Source organism: Molossus molossus, unplaced genomic scaffold (genome assembly GCF_014108415.1).
Source record: "Molossus molossus isolate mMolMol1 unplaced genomic scaffold, mMolMol1.p scaffold_m16_p_7, whole genome shotgun sequence".
In the NCBI taxonomy this organism is placed as follows: Eukaryota; Metazoa; Chordata; class Mammalia; order Chiroptera; family Molossidae; genus Molossus; species Molossus molossus.
Genome location: NW_023425401.1, coordinates 2,085,326 through 2,108,490, shown reverse-complemented (window position 1 = coordinate 2,108,490; position 23,165 = coordinate 2,085,326). Strand labels below are relative to the sequence as shown.

General features: G+C 62.5%; 1 protein-coding gene across 1 annotated transcript in view; it reads left to right on the top strand.

Moving 5' to 3' along the window:
- The window catches only part of GRB10 (growth factor receptor bound protein 10), a 120,790-nt gene that overhangs the window by 75,607 nt on the left and 22,018 nt on the right, over positions 1-23,165 (top strand). The window contains exons 3-8 of the mRNA XM_036247323.1: positions 2,824-3,091; positions 6,693-6,840; positions 17,466-17,622; positions 19,161-19,276; positions 20,146-20,214; positions 22,367-22,504. Coding sequence (XP_036103216.1) covers positions 2,850-3,091; positions 6,693-6,840; positions 17,466-17,622; positions 19,161-19,276; positions 20,146-20,214; positions 22,367-22,504 — 870 coding nt within the window. The 5' untranslated portion in view covers positions 2,824-2,849. The remainder of the gene's footprint in view (positions 1-2,823; positions 3,092-6,692; positions 6,841-17,465; positions 17,623-19,160; positions 19,277-20,145; positions 20,215-22,366; positions 22,505-23,165) is intronic.

The window sequence follows — 23,165 nt, the reverse complement described above, 5'->3', positions numbered from 1 at the left end:
TCTGTCAGCCAGACCTGTCTTCCTGTCCGGCCGCTGGAGCAGGACGAGAGCCATGAAAACAGGCCTTTGTGTCTGGCCGGGCTCTCCTGCTCCCGGGCCAGGAACGCGGGTGCAGCCGGCCCGTCTGGGCCCCCAGGCCACCGCGGTGCAAACGGAAGGTCATCCCGTAACGACAGTGGGCTCTGTGTTCCCCCGCATCGATTCCTAGGTGCCCATCAAGACAGAAACCTTGAGCTGCCATAGATAGGGCGAGTTCGGGGGCACAGGTGCTGAATCGTGTCAGAGCCGCGTTCAGCGGTTGCTTATCAGCTCCGTGGGAGGACAGGGCAGGAGTGGGGTCATGACGGACAGACACAGCCTAGAACTTTCCGGAAGCTCAGACCTGCAGGCTTCGGTATAGCTCGGACCTTTTGCCGTCAGAGGGACACCCTGAGGTTCCAATAAACACACAAGGTGCTTGCTCCCTGATTTGGCAGCTGGCTCCCTGGGGTCGGCTGTCACCCATGACTTTTATTATGGCAGGTGCTCCTTCCTCAGCCTTGACAGGCTGCAGGGACCAGGGTGTGGGTGTGCACCAGCCCCTCCAGGGTCCTGAATGTCTGGCCCCCCCTCCCCTAGTTTCCCTTCCCCCACCCCAACCCAGCTTCCGAGCAGGAGCCTGCTGACTGTGGTGTCCTTCCATGTGATGCATTAAATATTAATGCCGTGGTAATTATTAATTATTAATTCAGCACTTTGGTCCTCTTAATATCTGGCCACGGGATTAATCTTTGACTGCTCATAACCTGACCTATAGCAATTTGGTCGTCTCCCCTCACAGGTCCTGGGAATGCAGGGCCCCCAGCTGGTTCCCAGTCAGGAGTCTGAGTCCGAGTCTGGGCCCCCCCCCACTCCAGCCCCAGTCCCAGTCCCCCGGCCCCTGTCCGTTCTTCAGCCGGACCCCCTCCGTCCTTGGTGTCCGCAGCCACTGCACCGACCAGGCCACCCCATCTCCGCACTGTCTGCGCCCTCCCGTCCCTCTGTCTGTCTGTCCCCTCGGGACCCAGCAGGGATCTGTCTGAAGCCTCCCTCCCTTGCGTCTCGCTGCACGCCCTCCTCAGGCAGCTGTCTGTCCCTCTTCGTTGTGTTCGGTCTGACTGTACCCTGGCCCCCCAGGAGACTTTCGTGTGGGGAGCGGAAGAGCCCGGGAGGGCAAAGTGCTGTGGAAAGATCGAGCCTGCACCTGGGGAGCTCGAACTGGCAGCTGCCAAACATGTTTTCCGATTCAAGGTTTGCTCCGTCGCGCTCTCGTGCGCCTGGCACGTCCCGCGTCCCTGCCGGCCGGCCCCCGGCCAGCGCGCCAGGTCAGCCGTCACTGTACATTGTTCTGCGCGGCGGACGGAGCGGAGCGAATAAATCACGCTCCTCAGGTGTTCGCCCTGCGCCAGCCTCTGCTGGGAGCCGAGAATAACTCGCCCGCGGCTCACACCCTCCCCCGGCAGGTGCCAGGGAACAGCCCGGGGGCCTGGGGCCGGCCGGCCAGGGCTGCGGCCTTCCGTAGGCTGGGGGTCTTGCTCTCACGCACCCTGAGCCCCTTGTTTGTTCAGTGGGTGTCACATGGGGCTGTTAGGGGATCAAACGAGACTGAATACGTGACCAGCAATGGGGTAACCCTCAGCTGTTGTTGACCAAGTTGTTAAAAAGTGACAGATCTGGAAAACAGGAAGGAGCCGGGATGGTCACAGTGTATTGGGTTACAAGTAGGAGAAACTAAGACCAGCTTGAGCACAGTTCCTATTCGGCTGCAGGGACGCTCGTGTCCACAGCAGGAGGAAGCCAGGCCTTAGAAGGACGGAGCTGAGCCGCGCGCAGCCTCCCCACCGGCTCCCCCCAGGTCCCAGCTCCTCTCTGGCAGCATGCTGGGTGATACCCTCCCATGCTGAGCTGGACCCCGGAGAGACAGAACTGATACATTGTTACACACGCACCTAGGCACACGCATGTGGGGGTGGGCTTTAAGGAGTTGGCTCACATGGTTGTGATGTTACCAGTCCCAGATCCGCAGGGTGGGCCGACGGAGAACCGAGTCTGGAAGCAGAACTCCCTCAGGCTGCGGGACACCCGTCTTCTCTCAGGGCCTCTGACTGATGGGGTGAGGCCCATCCATGTGAGGGAGGTCATCCGCTTCGCTTAGTCTCCTGGCTTAAATGCTGATCACACCTAAATACTAGCTTTCCAGCATTATCCAGAAGCAGGTGGACCCCTCTCTGGGTACCGTGTTCTAGCCACGTTGACGCGTGAACTATCCATCCGAGTCTCCTTGTGCCCGTCTCTCTCTGGCATCCTGGCTGGCGCTCCCTGTGCCCACTCTCTGCTTCTCTCTGTGCACCCGCCTCAGACCCTCTTCCGTGCCGAGGGCGGGGGAGGGGTGCCTGGAGGTCCACGGCCACGCAGGCAGCCTGTCGGCCGTGGCCGTGGCCACCATGGCGCCCTCTGGGTGGCTTTGGTGGGTGCTGTTCTGTTTCTGTTCCTCTTCTAGCTGTTCGGGGAAGGGGGACTCCTGATTGGCCTAATTAGGGTTCCATGTCCACCTGTGACCGGCCGCTGAGCGGTGCTTGGGAGGTTCTCCGCCCAGGCAGGCAGAGGTGCAGTTGCACTATAATCATCAAAGTGCCTCTGGAACACCAATAAATATTACTAAATGTAGCAGGCCTCCATCCTCACGGAAATGGGTACTTCTCAGTGATGCTACCGTGCCCTCAGGACCTGTCCGCCAGGGCGCGCGCTTGGCGTTGACCCTCCCTGCTGCTAAAGTTCCTTCTTGCTTTGCCTTTTGATGCCCAGAGGACGATGTGGACCTGGAAGCCCTGATGAGTGACATGAGCACCTCCTTGGAGAGCTTGTACCCGGCCTGCAACATGCAGCCCGAGCCGGTGCCGCTGCGCCAGAACGGGCAGCACAACCGCAACCAGCCGCCAGTGTCGGGATCGGCAGCGGGAGCGGCGGCGGCGGGAGCGGCGGCGGCGGCGGGAGCGGCGGCGGCAGCGAAGCCGCAGGAGGCGCCGCAGCAGAAGGTGCAGCGCTCCCAGCCTGTGCACATCCTGGCCGTCAGGTGGGACCCCACGCCTCGCGAGAGCGCGGTGCGGTTACTTGGTGTTGGGGGACAGTGTTGGCCTCATGAAACCCGCAGACAGATACATACGTGTCCCCTGCGTGGCGTGACGGCGGGGGCTGGGCTGGGTACGGCTCACTGGATGACGTGCCGGGCACTGGCTCTGAGCCGTGCACCGTGCAGGTCGGTGGAAGGGTGTGGAGGAACCGCCAAGCGGGGTGCTCTAGAAAGAAGGAACTGGCCGGGCAGTCAAGGGAGGCTCCAGAGCCTCCCCGCCCAGAGCGGCGGCCTCCCCTGGCACTTGTAGAATGTCTCGACCCCTGCCCTTTGATGACATTGCCCAGGGGCATGAAGAGTGGAGGAGCCCCTGTGGAAATTCTGGGCGGGCGGGAGGCCCAGGAAGTGGAGGAGGGCTCCTTGCCGGCCATAGGTCTCCGAACTGGATGTTGGCAGGTTAGTTGGGGTCCAGGGCTGGGGGAGACTTGGTGAGCAGAGGAGATGATCCCTGGAGGTGCCATGGCAGGGTTCCCTTCCTTGTACAGGTGAGTAATGTTCCGGGGCAGCACACAGCAGACTTCCTCTGTCCGTCCCCCGCGGACAGCACGCTGGTAAGACTCACCAGGGGCCGATGCTGCGAGGCCTCATTTCTGTGCAGGATCTAACACGGTCACTCGCACAAGCAGAGAGCACAGTGGTGTTGCTGCGGCCGGGGAGGGGACACGGAGGGGTCTGGGTCTGCACCCCAGAGCCCTGGTCGGCAGTACTGGGCTCTTCACGAACTAGTTTGGGGTAACAGGAAAGAGCTTTCTAAGATTTATTTTGTGGCAGGGTCAGCTGAACACTTCCAGTGTGTGCTCTGCATGTCCAGTACAGGGCTGAGCACTCCTGTGTGTGCTCAGAGCTTCATGTGTGTACCACACCTCCGATGTGTGCAGGACACCCCGGTGCGTGCAGGATACCCCTTTACATGCAGGACACCCCACTACATGCAGGACATCCCTTTACATCCAGGGCACCCTCAGTACATGCAGGACACCCTGGTGCATGCAGGACACCCCCAGTACATGCAGGACACCCCGGTGCATGCAGGACACCCTGGTGCATACAGGACACCCTGGTGCATGCAGAACACCCCGCTACATGCAGGTGTGTAAGCCTCTGTTGGGTCCCCATTTCTTAGCTGTGGGATGGTCTCTGCAGGCCTGCGAGGTGGTGGTGTGGTGGCCTCAGGGCCCAGGTAAGGCAGCCGTGGTCCAGGGATGTGCCATGGCCCACAGCCAGTGTGTGGGGAGCCCGGATGCAAACCCAGTCTGATGGCCCCAAGGGCCGGGAACACAGCGAGCATCATGCTGGGTCCTGGGCCAGGAGCGGGGCGTTGCTGTCCCCACGTTGTCACACTCAGGCTTCCCCACCAGGGCCAGGGAACCGGGGTCCGGAAGGTGCAGGGGGCTGCAGGCCTGTGTGCTGGCCCTTCAGGGGCCTCCTGTGGGGGTGTCCTCGCTGCACCCTCCAGATGGGGTTTGTTCAGCCTTCACAATGTCCCTCCACTTTGCCTTCAGCCGTCTCTGGGAGCTGCTGGAAAGTCCACTTTTAACAAAACTTACTGAGGCGACATTCACGTAACATGGGGGGACCGGGAAGCGCAGGTCCAGGCAGCCGGCATGTTCCGCCCAGACGGGCTAACCCCTGGGGAAGCGGAATCCTGCAACACAGGGCTTTATGCGTCTGGCCTCTTTCACAGAGGATAACATGTGTGTTTTTTAAATATTTTATTTTTAAAGTCATTTTTAGGTTCATATCAAAATTCAGAGGAAGGTGGTAGATTTCCCTCCCCTGCCGCGGGGTCAGCATCCCCACAGGGGTGCTGTTAATATTTGTTCTAATTGATGAGCCTGCATTAATGCATCCCCAGCACCCAAAATCCCCCAGTCCACATTGGGGTTCTCTCCCGGTGTTGGCCGTGCTGTGGGCCATTGGCATCTCGGACTAGAAGTCAAAGCAAACTTGTGTTCTCTGGGCTCCTGGTTCGAGGTCTGGGCAGGAAGACACGGGAGGTGGGCGTGTCTGCCCGAGGACACGTGACCATGGACGCTCTGCCCAGTCAGAAGCCGTTCCAGGGAGGCTGATGTGTGTGAACAGAGAAAATAAACTTCCTGGCACGTTGTGGGATCGGAGGAAGGCCGCAGGTCTTCGTGGCACGGAGCCCCATTGTGCCGTGGGAGCTCCCACTGGACATCCCCGTGGCTGCCCGGCCCGCCCGGGGGGGCGGCACAGGCCTCCCGCAGGATTGGGACACCCCGAGGGGTCGCGGTGTCCGATTCCACGCCATTGTCCCTCCCGAGCACGCGAGCGAGCCGTTCACTCAGCCCGGTTGTGAATTCGTGAAGAAGGGATGTGAAGACGCAGCCCGCGGAGGGTTTTGCTTCGAGGTGTGTGCGGATGAGGAGTGGGCATTCCTAGCAGAGACGGGACCCAGCCGCACGCGCGTGAGGGCGCCGGGTGGACAGAGGGCAGGAAGCTGCCAGGGGAACCCCTGGGGGAGGAGACTCGGGGCACTTTGCAATTGTTTTGCTTTCACTTTGAACTTGATGTTTCTGCTGTTTCCCTAATTGCATCTGATTCATCATCTGTGTATGTTTTGCTTGGTTGTGTGACAAGTGAAGGCTGTTCCTGGGAGGAGGGAGCTCTCTGGACCCAAACAGGGCAGAGTCCTGTCGATCAGGACGTGGTGCAGCAGGGCACCCGGTGACGTGAGCTCGAGCGTGTGTGGTTCGGGCGAGCAGCCACCTGCAGCACGTAGCACCGACCACTCGGTACCAACGGCCTCTTGTGTGTGAGCGGGCCGTCCTGCCACAGGGCGGAGAAGGACGCAGGACGCCTCTTCGAATATTTCTATCTGGTTAGAGAGGCGCTCCTTTCAAGGGCGTCGGGAGATAGCTGTTCTTTCGAAAATGCTCTTGTTCATGAACCTCTGCGCAGGCAGGTCTTCCCGGAATAGGACTGCTGAGGTCTTTGGGGTGATGTGCTGAGCATGGTGTGCGACGGGGACGTGCACAGGGCTTCTCCCCGAGTCGGGGCACCGATGCCCTTCGAGCCCGAGGTGGCAGCTGTTTCTTTTAATGTTTACTCGTGGTCAAATACACATCACACAAAATTTACCATGGTTAAGGACCCAGGTCCAGGTTGTATGTATTCACATTGTCACGCCACCAAGCCCAGAACGCTGTCATCTTGCAAAATTGAAACTGTCCCCGCTAAACACGGACGCCCCACCCCACCTCCCCCAGGACCGGCACCCGCTGTCCCCCTTTCTGTGTCTCCGTGTGCCGAGAAGTGGGCTCCCCTGGGGTTCGTCTTTGTGCGGTTGACGTCTCTCATGGAGGCTCACGTTCTGTCAGAATGTTGCCCTTTTCCGGGCTAAATAGTAACCCTTTGTATGGACCGATGTTCATGCCTCCTGGACGCTGGTTGCTTCTGCCTTTCAACTGTTGCCAAGAGTCCTGATGTGGTTACTGTGTACTTATCTGTTGGATCCCCAGGAGTGGGGCTGCTGGGTCATGCCTGGTGGCAGCTTTTAACCCACGGTTGTCTCTCCTCTCAGGCGCCTGCAGGAGGAAGACCAGCAGTTCAGAACATCTTCGCTGCCGGCCATCCCCAACCCTTTCCCCGAGCTCTGCGGCAGCGGCGCGGGGAGCCCCCCGGCACTGGCGTCCGGCTCCTTGCCTCCGAGCCAGGCCCCGGCGAAGCTGGTGAGCGTGCCCTCCGTCTGCGCCAGGCTGCGGGGTTGGGGGTGCACACGCGTGGGCTCCGCGCTCTGGGGAGAAGGGAGGGAAAGCGTGGTCTCTTCTGTCTTCGCCCTTTTCCTCTTCCAATTATCCGTGTTGCCTTGCAAGGCTTTTTAACTTACCAGAATTTCATTTATTACGTCAGGGCCGTAGCTGTGTGTGTTAGAAGGAGTCTCGTGGACGTGGTTTTAAAACAATCACAGTCTGCTGCTTAAAAATGCGCTGTAGTTTTCTGACCCAGCTTCGCCACCCCCGTCTTCCTTTCCCACGGATCGTGGGTGAAGGGGGTGCTGAGTGCTGGGCTTTCGTGGGCACCTGACCTGCAGTCCATCTGAACGTGTCCATGTTCCAGTCTTGACTTTGGGTGTGATCCGCCCCAGGCGCACGAATTCCCACTCGACCCGGAAAGAGACGGCCGACTTTCTAAGCCGGTCGGTCGTGTGTACGCTCGGGGAGAGCTGTGCTTACGTGTGGCCTGGTTCCCGTGGGAGGAAACTGAGGCACAGAGTTTCAGTGATGTGCCCAAGTCACATCACCGGTGACCAGCTCATCGGGGAGGCGCTGGTGGCTCGTCCCTCCTGGTCGGCGGGGCCTGGGTCCGGGTGGGTCCCAGGTTCGGAGGGAGACCCGGTGATGTTCTGATGTGTGTGTGGGGGGGTAATACGAGTACAGTGTAATTACCATGACGACTGGAGCATCTGACATCACTGAGGGATCTCTGTGTGCCAGGCGCTATTCTGAGTGGTTATACATTTATTTCCTTATATGTTTGTTTATTTCTCAAAACAACCCTAAGAGGTAAGAATAAACATTCTCTCTCTCTGAAGCTGGGAGACGGGCCCAGCTCTAAGCTGGTGGAGCGTGGTTGGGATCTAGTGCGAATGGTGAAGCCGCTGGGCCCAGTGTAAGCGACCGACCCGGGGTGCCCCCGGGGTGAGTATTCGATTTCCGGTGTGTTCCGACCTCAGGATCCAGAGCCTCTGATTTTCACTGGGCCCTTGAAGTTCTTTCTTTTCAACAAGAGTGTTTCAGAAGTCCCTTCGCCTTCTCTGCTAGAATCACCCCCTTCTGCTCTCTCTGTACTTTTCCACGGTTGCCGTCCCGGAGGGTGAAGGGCCACGGTCCCCGTTCCCTGCACGCCCTCCCGTCCCTCACAAGGCAGGGGCAGGCCCGCTGCCGAGCTCTGCCCCCGCTCCGACCTCGCACCTCCGAGCGGGCTGTGTCGTCCCCCCATCGGCCCAGAGAGCGAGGTGAGGGCCCCTGTCTGGAGGCAGAGCTGGCCGGGCCGCGGCTCTTTGTCACATGCTCAAGTACATCTGGGATGTCTGCCTCCCTGGTGACCTTCTGCTTCAAGCAAGGGTCTAGACACGCCGTCTGTGGATTGGTCACTGAGGTTGTTTACAAAGTTACTCATCCTAAAATAAGACCGTGAAAATATTATCTGGCTCCCGCGGCGGCTGGCAAGCCAGTGGCCTCCAGCCCCCGGACTGTCCAGCTCCGTGAGCAGAACCAGGAAACCCAGGGGTTCCGCCTGCTGTGTCTGGGGATTGGCGTGGTTCCCATGAGAACGTGGTGTTGGCGTCTGCCTTTCTGTCGCACACACCCCTCCGGCAGGCGCAGGAACGGGCGGAGAGCGGTGTCCTTCCCGCCAGCCGGTCGGTCCGAGACGGGCGCTCTGGTCCGCCCTGGGCTCCGACACCGACCCGCTGAAAAGTGCGTGTCACTGCTGCTGCAGGTCGCGTGGCCAGGTGGCGTCGGGGTCCTGCCCGTCTGGGACCACGATGGGCAGAGCTGCTGCTGATGGGCAAGGAGGTTGGGCCCCTTCTTTGTCACAGGACCGAGGGAGAGAAATCCAACGTCCTTTCTTCTTTCATGCGGTCAGGAAGCAAGCTGGTCAGCTGCAGGCTGCCGCCGGCGGGCCCCGTGCGGTGCCAGGGGACCCCGTCTCAGACCCCGTAGGATGCGCTCAGGCCGCAGGAGAGGCCACCAGTGACGGGTGGGGATGGTGGAAGGGCCAGACCCTACAGCTCTGCCCCGCGCTGCTGCGGGGTGTGGGCCTCCTCCCGGGGTGCCTGGTGCGTCCGTGCTCTCCGGCCGCCGTGGCTACCGGAGGCTGAGGCCCTCGCTCCCGTGCTCAGGGACAGGGCTCTGTGCTCAAAGGCCGGAGCCTGGAGACCAAGGCGCCTCTCCACTCAGACACGAGCTGCTCCCCAGAAACCCCTGCCCCACGCACTGCGTGTGGGCCAGGGCCCCAGAACAGTCAGTGGCGGGAGGAGAAACTGAGGCCGTGCGTGGAGCGGGCTGACCCCGCAGGGCGGCGAGGACAGTCCCCTCTGAGGACGCAGGAGCCAGGGAGCAGGCGGGCTGCTGGCGGGCAGGGAGAGGCCCTGGAGTGGAGGGCTGGTGAGGAGGGACGGCGAGGCCACATCTCCGCGTCCGAGTGGAGCTGTGAGCGCTCCTGGGCGCTCCGGGCAGCTCGGTCGGCCGGCCTCTCAGCCAGCGAAGGTTTTCGTGCCGCTGCACAGTGACTCGTTACAGCAAGTCCTTCCATGTGTTATGTAAACACAATTAGTCACATATTTTAACCCCATTATTAATAGGGCATAAATACTGTCTTCGCTCCAAAGCAGCTCTTCTCTCTTTGCTTAATTTTAAAAATTAATTTTCTGGAAGTGAATTAATTGCCTCGCATAGGGTTTTGACGTGCATTTACTAACGAGCACAGTCGGGCCTCCCGAGGCTTTGAGAAGCTTTAATGAATGGGCCGCGACATCAGGCCGTCGTTGGCGAGAGCTCCCCGTGGTTGCTAAGCACAGGTTACGTCCCGGCCAGTGCGGTGGGGGCCGTGCCACCCGCCTCCGCCCAGGTCGGAGCCTCGGCCGGGCCGTCCTGGAGCCGGACTGTCCTCCCGTCCTCTGCGTCCACCCCACGGGCCCCTCCCACACTCCTGAACCCTCGCTGCTTAGCCCCTGCAAAGCCTGCCCTCCCCGCCTTTTCTGGTACCTTCGGGCTCAGAACACATTAGAAGCAGGAATTCAGTGAAGCTGAACCCGAGTGCTGGGGGCCCGGGGGCCCTGAGCGAGGTGAACCGTGTCCCCCACCACATGTTGGACGTTCAGAAGAGTCAGGTCGTGTCTGGACTGGAGCCCTGGGAGCAGGGCTGGGCCCCAGTGGGACAGAGGAGGGGCTGCTGTCCCGTGACAGTCATTTACGGCCGCACCAGAGCGAGGGGCCGCCAGAGAGACACAGCAGCGTGTCCCTGTCATCTTAGAAGATAAGACCCTCCTCGCCCGGCGCCCCCTGACTGGCGCCGGCTCTCCCGCTGCCTGTCTCTGTGAGTGATGGGTGGACAGCTGCCAGCTCCTCACCACCCCCAGGCCCCTCCCCCGGGGGGCCCCAGAGTTCCCGGGCCAAGGGAATGACTCAGGGGTGTGTGCTGTGACCCCTCCCAGGGGCCCCTCCGTCCCCGTCCTCACCCCCTCCTCCACCCAGCCCTCGCTGAGCCCTGCCTCTCCGAGCCCCAAGCCTCCCTCCCCTCCCTCCCCAGGCGGCTGGCCCAGCCCACGTGGCTCCTGGCAGAGCTCGGCTGGACCAGCTGCTGCAGCTGCAGTGTGGGTTTCTGTCGCCACCCCCACCCTGGAGCTGACCCACCATCTTCCCTCCCCGGGCCTGCCCCTCCTCCGCCCTCCTCTTCTGGAATTTGGAGGGAGGGGTCACTCTTAAATTCTGCCTCTGTTTTTTGGCCACCGCAGCCAATCAGTCATGTGGCTTCCCTGGAAATTTTCTAGAGAAAGAGTATAAACCATTTCTGTTGGTTTTTAAGATTACAATATGCAAATGGAACGTTTCGTTACCAAGTCTCTGAGGAAGTTAATTCAACAAAGATTTTTTATTTTCCTTGGCCATCTCTGGGAGGCCCCGCAGGGTCCCTGCTCTCCCTCCTTCTGCGAGAGGCCCCTGGCTGGGCTGCGCCCAGAACCCCCTCCAGCCTGGGGCCTCTGCATGCCTGTCCTGTTCTGTCAGAGGGCTGGTCAGCAACACGTTCTCATGGAGCAGCTGGGGCAGGGCCCGTCCAGAGACCCGCGCCGAGTTTCAAGTTCATTATCTCCCCCACATACGACCGCCACGCTCTGAGCCAACAAACACGGCTCCGCGGGCCAAACGAATGTTCACATGACATCTTATCACTCCTGGGGGGACGGGAGCGGAGCCTCGCCAGGCGCACGGAGCCCACGACTGCGTGGCGCCCTCCCCGCCACCCCTGTGCCGCGCCACCAGGAGGTCAGGAGCTGGGCCCTCGCGCTGGCCGGCAGAGGTGTCCTGGACAAAGTGTGTTGGCGCGCTGAGAGCACCCTCAGGGAGCGTGGTGTGGCGGGGACAGCCGTGTTCACACGCCGCTGCACCACGGAGCCCCGGGCTGGAGCTCAGACCACAGGGCGGGGCCCTGGGAGCCGGGTCCGTGGCTGCTGTGGCCGTGTCATGTGTCAGCCAGGTCTGAATCACACGTGCCTCACCGTACCCCTCAGGGGAACCCTCTGGGCTCCCCGCTCCATCCTCCTGGTCCCGGCTGTAGGAACAAGCCATGCCTGGCTTCTCTGCCTCCCTGCACTGCCCGGTGGACGGACGGGGGCCTGGGCCTGCTCCCTCAGCCTGGGCCTTCTGGAAGAAACATCCAGTCCGGGAGGTGCGGGGCCCTTGCACAGGGGCACTGCCACTGCGGGAGCTCACGTTTCACACAGTGTGGGGGGCGGACCTATGGGACATACCCTGGAGCTCCCCATGTGCTCTGTTCCGGATCACAGAGCCCCTGGTAGAGGTGCCGCCTGTCCGAGGTCGGCTGTGGGACGGGGACCGCCGTCCTGTTCTTGGGCGTCTCTGGGCCTCGGCTACAGCCCTCGTGTGTGTCCCTGGCAGGCTGGGTGCAGGCTGGCGGACATCTGGTCAGACTTTCGGGGTGCTCTCCCCAGAGATTGTCTCCCTCTGCACGGCTCTCGCAGCCCCGCCTGTCGGACCTGGTCCTGGTTGAGGGGCCGGCAGAAGAGAGGGTCTGGGCGCAGGGCTGAGGGGCTGCCAGCATGTCGCTGCTGCAGGGGAGGCTCCGCTGGGCTTCTCTCTGGGAAAAGAGCAAGTGCAGTAGGGGTGTGAACCCGCTCTCCCGGGGCCTCGCGGGGCAGACAGTGGTGAGCCTGCGGAACCCCGAATGAGGAACAGGCCCGAGCCTCCTTCAGGGGCTGCGGGAGGAAGAGACACACGTCCCAGCGAACAGGATGGGCCCACGCGGCAGGGACCCACTTAGGAGCCTGCGGGTGTTGCACTCAGTTACCCAGAGGCCGGCTGCACCCCTGTGCTCAGCTCCAGGGTGGGGGGGGGTCTCTGCTCCCCTTCAGTCCACCCAAGGAGACTTTAGAGACACTCTTCATCTTGTTTTCTGTAGAATACCATTATAACAACTGCTTCTGTCAGAGTGGCAAGCTGTCTGTGCCCTTTCTAGAAAAGGTTCAAAGATACAGACGAACAGATCCAAATGGGTTCTTCCCAAGGAGCCTGGCTGCTTGGTCAGGAGGCTGCCGGCAGGCTCGGCTGTGCCCGGAGCACTGTCGCCGCCCTGGTGGCCAGAGCCCGCCTGGGGGCAGTCCGCCGGGACTCTGAATCAGGGCTGACTTCCAAGAACTCTTTTGTAAGTTATTTTTAGAACCGTAACTTTTTTAGGAAGGAGTTGCAGACTCGGCATATTTTTGATTCTCCCTGAAGCATTGAAACGAGGGGATTCTGGGGCGTTTTCATGTTGTCCCGTGGGTTTGAGTCAGTGCCGTGAACGCGATGGGGGCCACAGAACCGCACCGCCGTCCCTGTCGCCGGTCCGACGTCTCGGGCAGAAACGAACCCAGCCCAGCCCGGGTTCTGCTCGGCTTGGACGTACACTTGGTTTCCTCCGAATTTGCTAGGCCTGACCGAGTTGGGGCTTCAGGGCACCCCAGAATGAGCAGCCTGGCGCTGCTCCTGGGAAGCCGGGGTCACTCCTGGCAGGGAAGGGCAGCACTCAGCAGCTGGCGGCCCTGGGTTCAGATCCCGCCCCCCCAGCTTCATCTCCTTGACCTGGAGGAGGCACCCTGCCTTCCTGAGACTCCCTCTCCTCGTCGGGTGAGGCAGCGACAGCTGGCTCGAGGGCGTGCTGGCCCTGGCGCGGCCACTGCGGTCTCGGGGTGCCCCTCCCCTCCACCTGCCAGGCACAGCTGAATCTTCCCCCAGTCTCCTCAGCCCTACCCCACCCCCGGCAGCCTAGCCTCCCTCCCCCTGCTGAACCCCCCTTCCTGGCCGGCTCCCCCTCCTGGTGGGTGGCACAGGCTGGCTCCCCCATAAGCACGTATCTCCCCATGTTTACGAAAGGCGCAGGGCCTTGCTGACGAGTCAGCCACGTCCTCACTCCGAAGTGATGAGATGAAGGGCTAAGACCAGCGGGCCTGGAGGTCCCAGCTCAGAACCCTCCCGACCGGCCTCTGCAGAGGTTTGGGGGCCCCTCCTGTGCTCCGCCCCTGCCCCCGGGCGGCTGTCCACCCAGGGCTGCCGTGTGCTGTGGTGCGGAGCCGAGAGCACCCCTTTCTGTGTTCACGAGATGCCCTGGGCCAGCGCCAGAGCTCTCCTGGATTCGTCACGAGAGACCGAGCCCGAGGTCCGCCAGCCCCGTGCGGTGGTGTGTGAAGCAGGCGCCTCCGTGTTGGGGACCCTGAGACAGGCAGCCAGGCTCCCCAGAGCACGGTCTGGGGCCACAGAGACAATGGAGCGTCCACTCTGATTGTCACGAAGCGCCTTCCTTTGAGCTTGCAGCTATTTAAGCGTCGGCTTCTCTCTCTGTACAAGGAATGTCCAGAAAGTGACAACAAAGCCGGGGAGGGCGGCCATTCCGTCCCCGAGGTTTCACACCAGGCGGCGCCTCGCCAGCCTGAGCGGGCGCTGGGCAAGGCCTGCGTGCCCACCACTGACCCGCTGTCTCGGGTAAAAGGCAGTCAGTTGCTTACTTTCCTTTGCCGTGGGGAAGAGGCCTCGAGGGGTCCAGCCGGCTTTTCCCGCTGACCGGTCCCTGTTCCCAGACTTGCAGGCCAGCTCGGAGCAGAGCAGCTGCTGGGGTCCTGGCTGCCCCCCCACCTGCCCGCCTTTTGCTCAGGTGCTTCCCTAGTTGCGTCCACTATTTCCCAGAGTGCCTCCCAGGGCCAGCGCAGGTGACTGTCATGACCCGCGCCGGGCGGGCACCACGAGGCCAGTGCCCCTTACAGACCCCGTGTCACCGATGAGGACACCGAGGCTCAGCAGCGTGGCCACGCGCCAGGACCCGCAGCTGGGTGGTGAGCCGCCGCCTGGCCCTAGAGGCCCCCTCAGATCCCCGCCCCGTGGAGGGAGCTCATGGAGGCCGCTTCAGCTCCCACGTGTGGGGCTTTGTGCTTCCCAGGACACGAGGACGGTGAGGCCGCACAGCCAGGCCGTGCGGGGTCTGCCCTCCGAGTCCTCCGCAGCCTGGCATTACCTCGATGCGTGTGTCCCTGCGTGTCTGTCCCCAGGAAAACTGCCCTCAGAGGTCTCCCGGCGGGGGCAGGGCGCCTGCGTCTAACTGGGCACTGCCCCCTGCCCCCCGGGCCCGGCTCCCTTGCACCAGGCCTGAGATAGAGACTCCAGTTTGCTTCCACGTGCAGCCCCCGGTTGGCCTGGGCAGAACGCTCCCTCCAGAACCTCCGGCTGTAAAAGCCACAGAGGCCGGGGGCCGGCTGTGCTGGTGACACGTTCCTTTGTGCTGCCTTTACGAGACACGCAGTCACCTGTGCTCCGGTCGCCTGCCCAGGCCGAGGCCACAGTGGCTTTCTAGGTTTCTGTCTGGGGGTTGTCTCGGCTGCGGTCAGCAGGCCTGCTGAGTTTGGGGAGGTGGCCGGGCAGCTCTGCGTCGGGCAGGGCGGGCCGCGTGGGGTTCCAGGTCCTGGCGCCGGACTGTGGGTCCCTTTGTGTCTGTCCCTGCCAGGGGCCCGCAGCCGTGACCCCGTTCTCTTGCCCCCGCGGGTCCTGCCAGCCTGGCCCTTCCCTGGGGATCAGTGGACATGGCCCTGTGACAACACATCTCGGCTTTTAGTACGCAGACTATATATAGACCTTTGGGGGTGGCTGTGCGCCCCGGGAGGTCAGGGGAGAGTGGAGGGAAGAATGTGGTGTGGCTGGCGGGGCGGGAGGAGCCCTGCACTGTGGTCTGAGTTTCCAGGGACGATAATGTCGCACGTTGAGATCGCAGCTAATTTTCTCAGGGACTCAGCAAAGGGGGGGCCGCTGACTCTGCAGCTGGAAGCCGAGGCGACGGTTTGCGTGTTCTTTTCGTCGCGTTACAGGGAGTCCCATGTGTTCCTCAGGTTCTCCTCCTGCTCTCCCGTGCTCGAAAGACACGTTTCGCCTGGAGACCAGGATGTCTTTCCTTTGCTGGGGCCGGGTCCCCCCCCTCCACCCCCGGACCCCGCCACGTCTGCAGCCCTGAGTAACTGGTGAAAGTCTAACTCTCTTCGAGTGAGAGGGAAGCTCTGGGAAAGACGGGTCGGTCTCTTTAACACCGAGTGTGCAGGTTCAGGCCCCGCGCCGGCCGGGGTGCTCTGGGATGGGGGGTGGCCAGGAGGTGCAGGCAGCCTGGTGACCCGCCCCCCCCGAGGGTGGTCCCTGGGCCTGGGCCTCCCCCTCCGGGGACTCTGGGCTGCGGGAACTTTAACTCCTTCGGCCAGCGGAGGAGGGCGGGGCAGTGGGATTAATCCCAGCCCAGGCCCTCCTGCCAGAGCCGGGGTGGAGATAAACAGCAGACAAAGCCCGAGCTGGGTCGGTCGGGGAAGCCGGGAAGGGGCAGAGCCCAGGGGGCCGGAGCCATTTTGTCAGGACCCCCGAGGTTGCTGCATGAGTCACGGGGACACAGATCTCTGCGATCTCGGGCAGGGCAGACTTCAGAGAACACACAGGCTCCGTTGAGCGAGCGCCTGGGGCCTGCGGGACTGTTCTGGCGTGGGGGAGGGGGCGCCCTGCGGTCCGCAGCCCTCACCTCCACCTCAGCCGGCGGCAGGCTCCAGTGTGGGGCGCTGGGGAGGTTGTACAGGCCCGGGAGGGACCTGATTGGTCTGCCCAGGTGGCTTGATTCACCACCTAGAGGCCTGAGCCCAGGCAGCCTGGGCAGCACCCTGGAGACAGCCTGCCCACCCGCTCCCCACCACCAGGATTGGTGGGCCAGGGGGAGGGGGCCCGGCCCACCGGGGACGGGGGAGAGGCCAGGACAGACTCCCTTTCAAGAGGCAGCATGTATTGAAATGCCATCTTGTTCCTCTGAGTGCTTTTTCCAGGCTGTTGAGGTGAGACTTTTTCCAGCATCTCGAATTCCCCCGGAGGCTGCCTCCCGCCCCGAGGGGTGTTGCTGAGCAGAGCACATGGCCCGCCCCCGCCCTCCTGGCTCCCCTTGGCACCCCTGTGCCTGGGAACCGTTCATCTGAAACACGCCAGACCAGACCCGGAAAATGAAGCGTGTAGAGGACAGGGGCCAAAGAATTGTGTGGCCGTTCCCACGACGCCCTTCAGTGCAGTGTTTCACATTTCAGCGTGTTCGTGTTCATCTTCCTCAACTTCTTCCTGAGCCTCAGTGGACATGAGAGGGGAGGGCACCACAGGAGGCAGCAGGGGTGGTGCCCACACCGCCCCCGGCCCATGGGAGCCACCAGAAGTCAGGAATCTGCGATTGGTTCCGCTGTGAAATGCTGCACCCGGCCACCAGCTGCCCTTGCCTGAACCCTCCCTGTGGCTGAGACAGGATGTCGGGAGGCCCCTGCACCCCCGGGCCCAGCCGTGGCTTCGGCTCAGTGCCCCGCATTTCCAGAAGGCCGTGCTGTGCCCCTGACCGTCCGGGGTACCAGGTGGCCGCGGTGTCCCGCCAGCTGCTGGAGGGACAGTTACACACATGTTGGACGGCCGTGGTCCTTCCTTTTTCTGTTTCATTTGGTTCAGTTTTTATTTCTTAAAAACTCACTTTTTTTTTTGTCCTTCCCCTAACTCATTTGAAAACAGACCTAGTCTATTAGAGGCCTGAATCTGTCTGTTGAGAAGTGAAAAAATACGATTGTGTTTCCGGCGGCCGCAGTACCTGAGTAGGCTTTCCCGGAGCCAGAGACAAGTCCTGTCGAAGTGACCGTGTCCGCGTCACAAGTCTGGACAATAAAAATCTAATCGTAGCCCTGGCCGGTTTGGCTCAGTGGTTAGAGCGTCAGCCTGCGGTCCAGAGAGACCCGGGTTCGGTTCCCGCTAAGGGCACGTACCTCGGTTGCAGTTTGTCCCTGGCCCTGGTGGGTTGTGTGGGTGGCAGCCACTCGATGTGTCCCTTTCACATCGATGTTTCTCTCTCTCTCTCTCTTCCTCTCTCTCCCTCTCACTCTACCTGAACAAAGAATGGAAAAATGTCCTCGGGTGAGGATAAAAAAAAAAAGAAAAGAAAAATGTCCTCGGGTGAGGGAAAAAATAAATCTAACTGTAAACAAACAACAGCAGAGCCCCCCACCCCCCGCGACGCGTGTGTGAGCACTGCGTGTGTGTTGCAGGATGTGAAGGTCTTTGGCGAAGACGCAACCTGCAAAGTGGTGGAGATCATGGTGGACATGACGGCCAGGGACCTGTGCCAACTGCTGGTGTACAGAAGCCACTGTGTGGACGACAACAGCTGGACTCTGGTGGAGCACCACCCACACCTGGGGTTAGGTAGGCAGCGCACCCGGGTGCTCCGAGGGCACCCCTCTCTTCTTCCTATTAGCTGCCCCTCCCTCCCTCCCGGCCCCTCTCCCACGTGCTCCGGGCTCCTGCCCTTGGTGGGTCGAGGCAGAGACCCTCCGGGGCCCAGATGCTGGGAGGGAGCTGGCTGTGCCTGCTGCTCGTGGGGTCCGGGCATCACTGCAGTGAGCCGCCCACCCCTTGCCAGCACCCAGCACTCGGGGTGACCCTGTATGGGAGCCCGGACGCAGCTTCTTTGCGGTGGAGCCCCGCGGTGTCTCCCCGCGCGGCCGCGCAGGGAGCAAGGACTGTCTGGAGCCAGGATTCGTGGAACTTTCTGGGGCTTTGTTATTTGGATTTTTCGTTGGTGTTGTTCCTTTGGCTCAGGTGGTCCATTTTAGCTGAAGACATGACACGTTCCGGGTTTTTGTTTGAATCCTTAGTGGGTAGATGACGGTGCTGCAAAATCATAGGCACGTATTTAAAACCAGGGTTTTCCCTAAACTGGCAGCTCTCGGGGACCCATGACTCCAGGAGAGGAACCCAGTTTCCAGACTTCTTCCCCTGGCTGTGCAGTGGCGGGCGGCGAGCGGATTGCTCGTGGGAGGACCGGCCTGGCCGGGGGCTCGGGGGGCTCCGTCCCCGAGCAGGCCACACACCCGCGCCACAGGCCCCAGCCACAGCTGGGCGCCCACGAGAGGCAGCAGATGGGTGTTCCTCTCTGCGTCTCCCTCTCCCCCTTCCTCTCTCTCTAAAATCTATAATACACACACACACACACACACACACACCCCTTTAGGTGAGGATCTAAAAAAAAAAACACACAGAATGGACCAAAATCACTTAAAAACACACGATTTTAGAATCAGAGAGAAAATTAGAACTGAGAGAAGGGCCCTCAAACTGACGTCGGTGGCTCTTTGCCGGCGGTGGAAGCCGGTGCTCTGGACACCCGGTGGCAGACGGAGGCCGGGCGGCACCTGTGCCCGTGGGCGCCAGTGCCCACGAGGTCTGGGGAGCGTGTTTCTGGCCCTCGCTGCGGCGAACCCACTGGGACAGAGCCCTTCAGTGTGGGGGGCACGTGGAGCGTGGCCTCGGCGTCGGAGATGCGTATTGGCAGACGGTGTTTCTGTGGCACATCCTGTCCTGTGCGCCCGCACCGAGTGTCAGGGACCAGAGGGCACGTCTCTGTGCCCCTGCTGCCCTCCCCACCCCCCACAGCGGTCCTCCTGTCAGCGCCTGCTCTCTCTGTCTCGCGTGGCTCCCAGTTGCCACATCCACGTGCTCTCTGAGAGCTGGTGCTCGTCCGTGCCACGTGGAGAGGACGCCTCCCGACGGCCTGTGTCGGGACCCCGGTGCCTTTGGCGAGGGTTGGAGGGAGACGTCGGTTCAGTGCGTTCCTGCCAAACCCTCTCCGCTTCCAGCGTCCGTAGGGGGCAAGGCCCGCAGGGCCCCTCGTTGCTTGTCAAGCTGCCCTCAGGCTCTGCCCTGTCCCCCCTCCCGTCTGACACGCGATGCTTCTCCCCCAGAGCGGTGCCTGGAAGACCACGAACTGGTGGCCCAGGTGGAGAGCACCATGGCTGGCGACAGCAAGTTCCTCTTCAGGAAGAATTATGCCAAATACGAGTTCTTCAAAAACCCCACAGTGAGTCTCGCCTCCTCGGGTCTGGGGTGCGGGGCTCTGGACCTCGCCGTTGGTACTGGGGTGTCATCGGGGCAGATTTTGAAGCAGCTGAGATTCAAGGGGCGGCAGGCGGGTCTGGCCTCGGCATTGCTGTTGGACAGAGCAGTCCACGCTGAACCCCAGCTCTGCCGTGGCCTGCGGGTGTCCTGCTGCTCGAGGGGGTGCACCGTCCCCGGCAGTGCAGTAGGAAGGGACAGCTGGTCACATGCTCCGCAGAAGCAGAGCTCACAGTTCTCCACGGGTGGCCGATACTGTCTTGTGATCACTCGTGGAAGAACAAGTAGCGGAATTAATACCCAGGCATCTTGACGAGTCCCCTGGATTTTTCTTTGCTTTTCTGGGTTTTGTTTTGGGGGATGGGGGTAGGTGCTTGTCTTGTGAAACATCAGAACCAGAGCCCCAGACCCAGGTGGTTAGTATGTTCTCCTGTCCTGAGCCCCCAGGCAGGAGGCCCAGGCCCACTCTGGCTCTGAGGGGGCATCGCCTTTTATTTGAAAGTAAGAAATTGGCTGGCGATTGGGGGGGGGGGGCGCGCCTTGCACCCATGACTGTGCTCGTCTGAGTTTCGAGAGCTGTCAGTCGGACGCCATGACTTGCGTCACGAGCCAGGCCCGGGGCAGCGCCCTGCCTGGGAGACACGGAGACGGGGGCTGGGGTCGGGCAGAGCTGCTGCGGGGGGCTCCGCGGGGAGGGGCCGTGGCGGTGGTGGGGCTTGAGGAGGCGGCCGTTGCCGCAGGGGTGTCCTCGGGCCTGGCAGCCCCGGGCAGGGTGGGCTCCTCCCCTTCCACAGCTGACCTTTGGCATGTCCGTCTGTCTGTCTCCTCCCGTAGAACTTCTTCCCAGAGCAGATGGTCACCTGGTGCCAGCAGTCCAACGGCGGGCAGACCCAGCTCTTGCAGGTACTGTGGGCAGATGGGCCCGGGGTCCGGGCAGAGCCCTCCCTCGGCCTCGCAAACACTTGGAGCAATTTCGTTCTTAGTTGTGGCTCAGCCTCGGCTCCTGAAGGGCCCAGAGGCACCAGGGGGACTTAGGACACCTGTGTGCAGCCCGCTCCTCCAGAGAGCGCGCCCCTGTCTGCAGGCACAGCTAACCCGGGGCAGCCCGGCAGCTGCAGGAGCCCGGCTCCCCCAGCCCATCTCAGCACTGAGGGGACGGGTGCCCACTTGCCCTCCACTTTGTAAACTCCGTGCCCGGGAAACATGGCCTCAGCCCGCACCCTGCACAGAGCACCCAGGCCTCCGCCCACACCCTGCACAGAGCACCCAGGCCTCGGCCCGCACCCTGCACAGAGCACCCAGGCCTCGGCCCGCACCCTGCACAGAGCACCCAGGCCTCAGCCCGCACCCTGCACAGAGCACCCAGGCCTCCGCCCGCACCCTGCACAGAGCACCCAGGCCTCCGCTCGCACCCTGCACAGAGCACCCAGGCCTCGGCCCGCACCCTGCACACAGCACCCAGGCCTCGGCCCGCACCCTGCACACAGCACCCAGGCCTCGGCCCGCACCCTGCACACAGCACCCAGGCCTCGGCCCGCACCCTGCACAGAGCACCCAGGCCTCGGCCCGCACCCTGCACAGAGCACCCAGGCCTCGGCCCGCACCCGGCACAGAGCACCCAGGCCTCGGCCCGCACCCTGCACACAGCACCCAGGCCTCGGCCCGCACCCGGCACAGAGCACCCAGGCCTCGGCCCGCACCCGGCACAGAGCACCCAGGCCTCGGCCCGCACCCTGCACACAGCACCCAGGCCTCGGCCCGCACCCGGCACAGAGCACCCAGGCCTCGGCCCGCACCCGGCACAGAGCACCCAGGCCTCGGCCCGCACCCTGCACACAGCACCCAGGCCTCGGCCCGCACCCGGCACAGAGCACCCAGGCCTCGGCCCGCACCCGGCACAGAGCACCCAGGCCTCGGCCCGCACCCTGCACACAGCACCCAGGCCTCCGCCCGCACCCTGCACAGAGCACCCAGGCCTCGGCCCGCACCCTGCACAGAGCACCCAGGCCTCCGCCCGCACCCTGCACAGAGCACCCAGGCCTCCGCCCGCTCCCTGCACAGAGCACCCGGGCCTCGGCTCGCTCCCTGCACAGAGCACCCAGGCCTCTGCACGCCGCCCTGACTCATGCTGTTCCGGGGAAATTGGGCACAGAGAAGGACTGTCCCGCGCCCCTAAAGGCGTTGCTCGCAGCGTGGCCAGGGGCAGGAGAAGCCTGCACTGAGGCGTCTACGCTCCAGATGCCGCCGAGTGTGGGAGACGCGACCTAAGGTGCTTTCTGCAGGCGCAGCTGGAGCCCTGTTTTTCTGCTGGTTGGGCACACCTCTGTCTCTGCCCAGAGGAGCGCGGAGCTCTGGCCCGTGGCCTCTCCCAACCACGGCGGTTGGCAGGGGTCCTCGACGTCCGGTGGTCGTGGCCCGTGCATGGCGGCGGCGGCAAAATGGCTGGCGGCTCTCTAGTGGCCCGATGGGAGGCCGTATGTGGGGGGTGCACGGCCGTCTCTGCAGACTCCGGGAGCTCTGGCCCGGGTGCGTCAGAACTGCCCTGTTGTCCTATCTCCCCTGCGGCAGGAGGGTGTCCCCTCTGGGGTGGTCACCTCCCTGGCCTGGTTCCTGAGGCCCCGGGCCTCTCGCTGCTGCTGGAGGAGTCAGCTGGACCCTGGGCTGTCACCAGGGCGTCCCGGGAGAGACCGTGTGCGGACAGGCAGGCAGACGCAGGGCTCACGGGGAGGGAGGGCGGGGCGTGGCCCCCGCGTGTGCTGGGGCAGGTGTGCAAGACCAGAACACGGCGCCGTGGGCACCGCACGGTCTCGTAGGGAAAGGTGCCCAGCGCTTCCCGTCCGAGTCGTGAAGTCCCTGTAAGCGAATGCGTAAGGTCTGCGCCCGTTTAGACAGCACGCGTAAGACTTCTGAAGACAAGCATGTCGTTGGAAAAGTCTCGGTTTTGACCCCCCAACAGAACATTTCAGTCGTTCCGGGAACATCAGTGGTGTCGACAACACATTGCCTTAATTATTTTACACCACGTGTCTGACTTCTCACATTTGCTCTCCAACAGAACTTCCTGAACTCCAGCAGCTGCCCCGAGATTCAGGGGTACCTGCACGTGAAGGAGCTGGGGAGGAAGTCCTGGAAGAGGATGTACCTCTGCCTGCGCAGGTCCGGCCTCTACTGCTCCACCAAGGGGTCCTCGAAGGTGAGCTTCCAGCGCACCCGCTGGCCCTGGCCGGTCTGGCCCGGGGGCTAGAGCGTCAGCCCTTGGACCAATGGCTCGCGGGTCGGATTCCGGTCAAGGGCACAGACCTCAGTTGCGGTTCATCCCCGGCCCTGGTCTGGGTCGTGCAGGAGGCAACCAGGCGATGTGTCCCTCTCACCTCGATGTTTCTCTCTCTCTCCCTCTCCCACTCTATCTGAAGATAAATAGAAAATATCCTCGGGTGAGGATTACAAAAAATATATAAATAAACGCACCACTGGTCCCCCAGGTGGGGAGGGTGCAGGGTGGGTGGGGCTTCGCTATAAATGCTTCCTGGGCTCCTCCAAACTCCTGACTGTGGAGAAAGAGCTAAGACCCAGGTGATACCCAGGCCTCGGGACCTGCAGGCTGCCCCCCCAGGGGTCCCCCCACCTGGCACCCAGCCAGCCACAGGGTGATGGATTCGCTCCATCCCAAGGCGGTGTGCTCAGCGCCCTTAAAGACACTTTAAGGAGTAAAATGCCGTTTTGCATGTACCCCGGGTAGGAAGAGTGGGGGACAGTGGAGACGGCTGCAGGCTTCCCTTGCTCCGTCTCCTTGATGGTCTCTGCACCTCTGGGCTACTCTGCTCCTCAGCGGGGGCCCAGTGGACCTTGGCCCT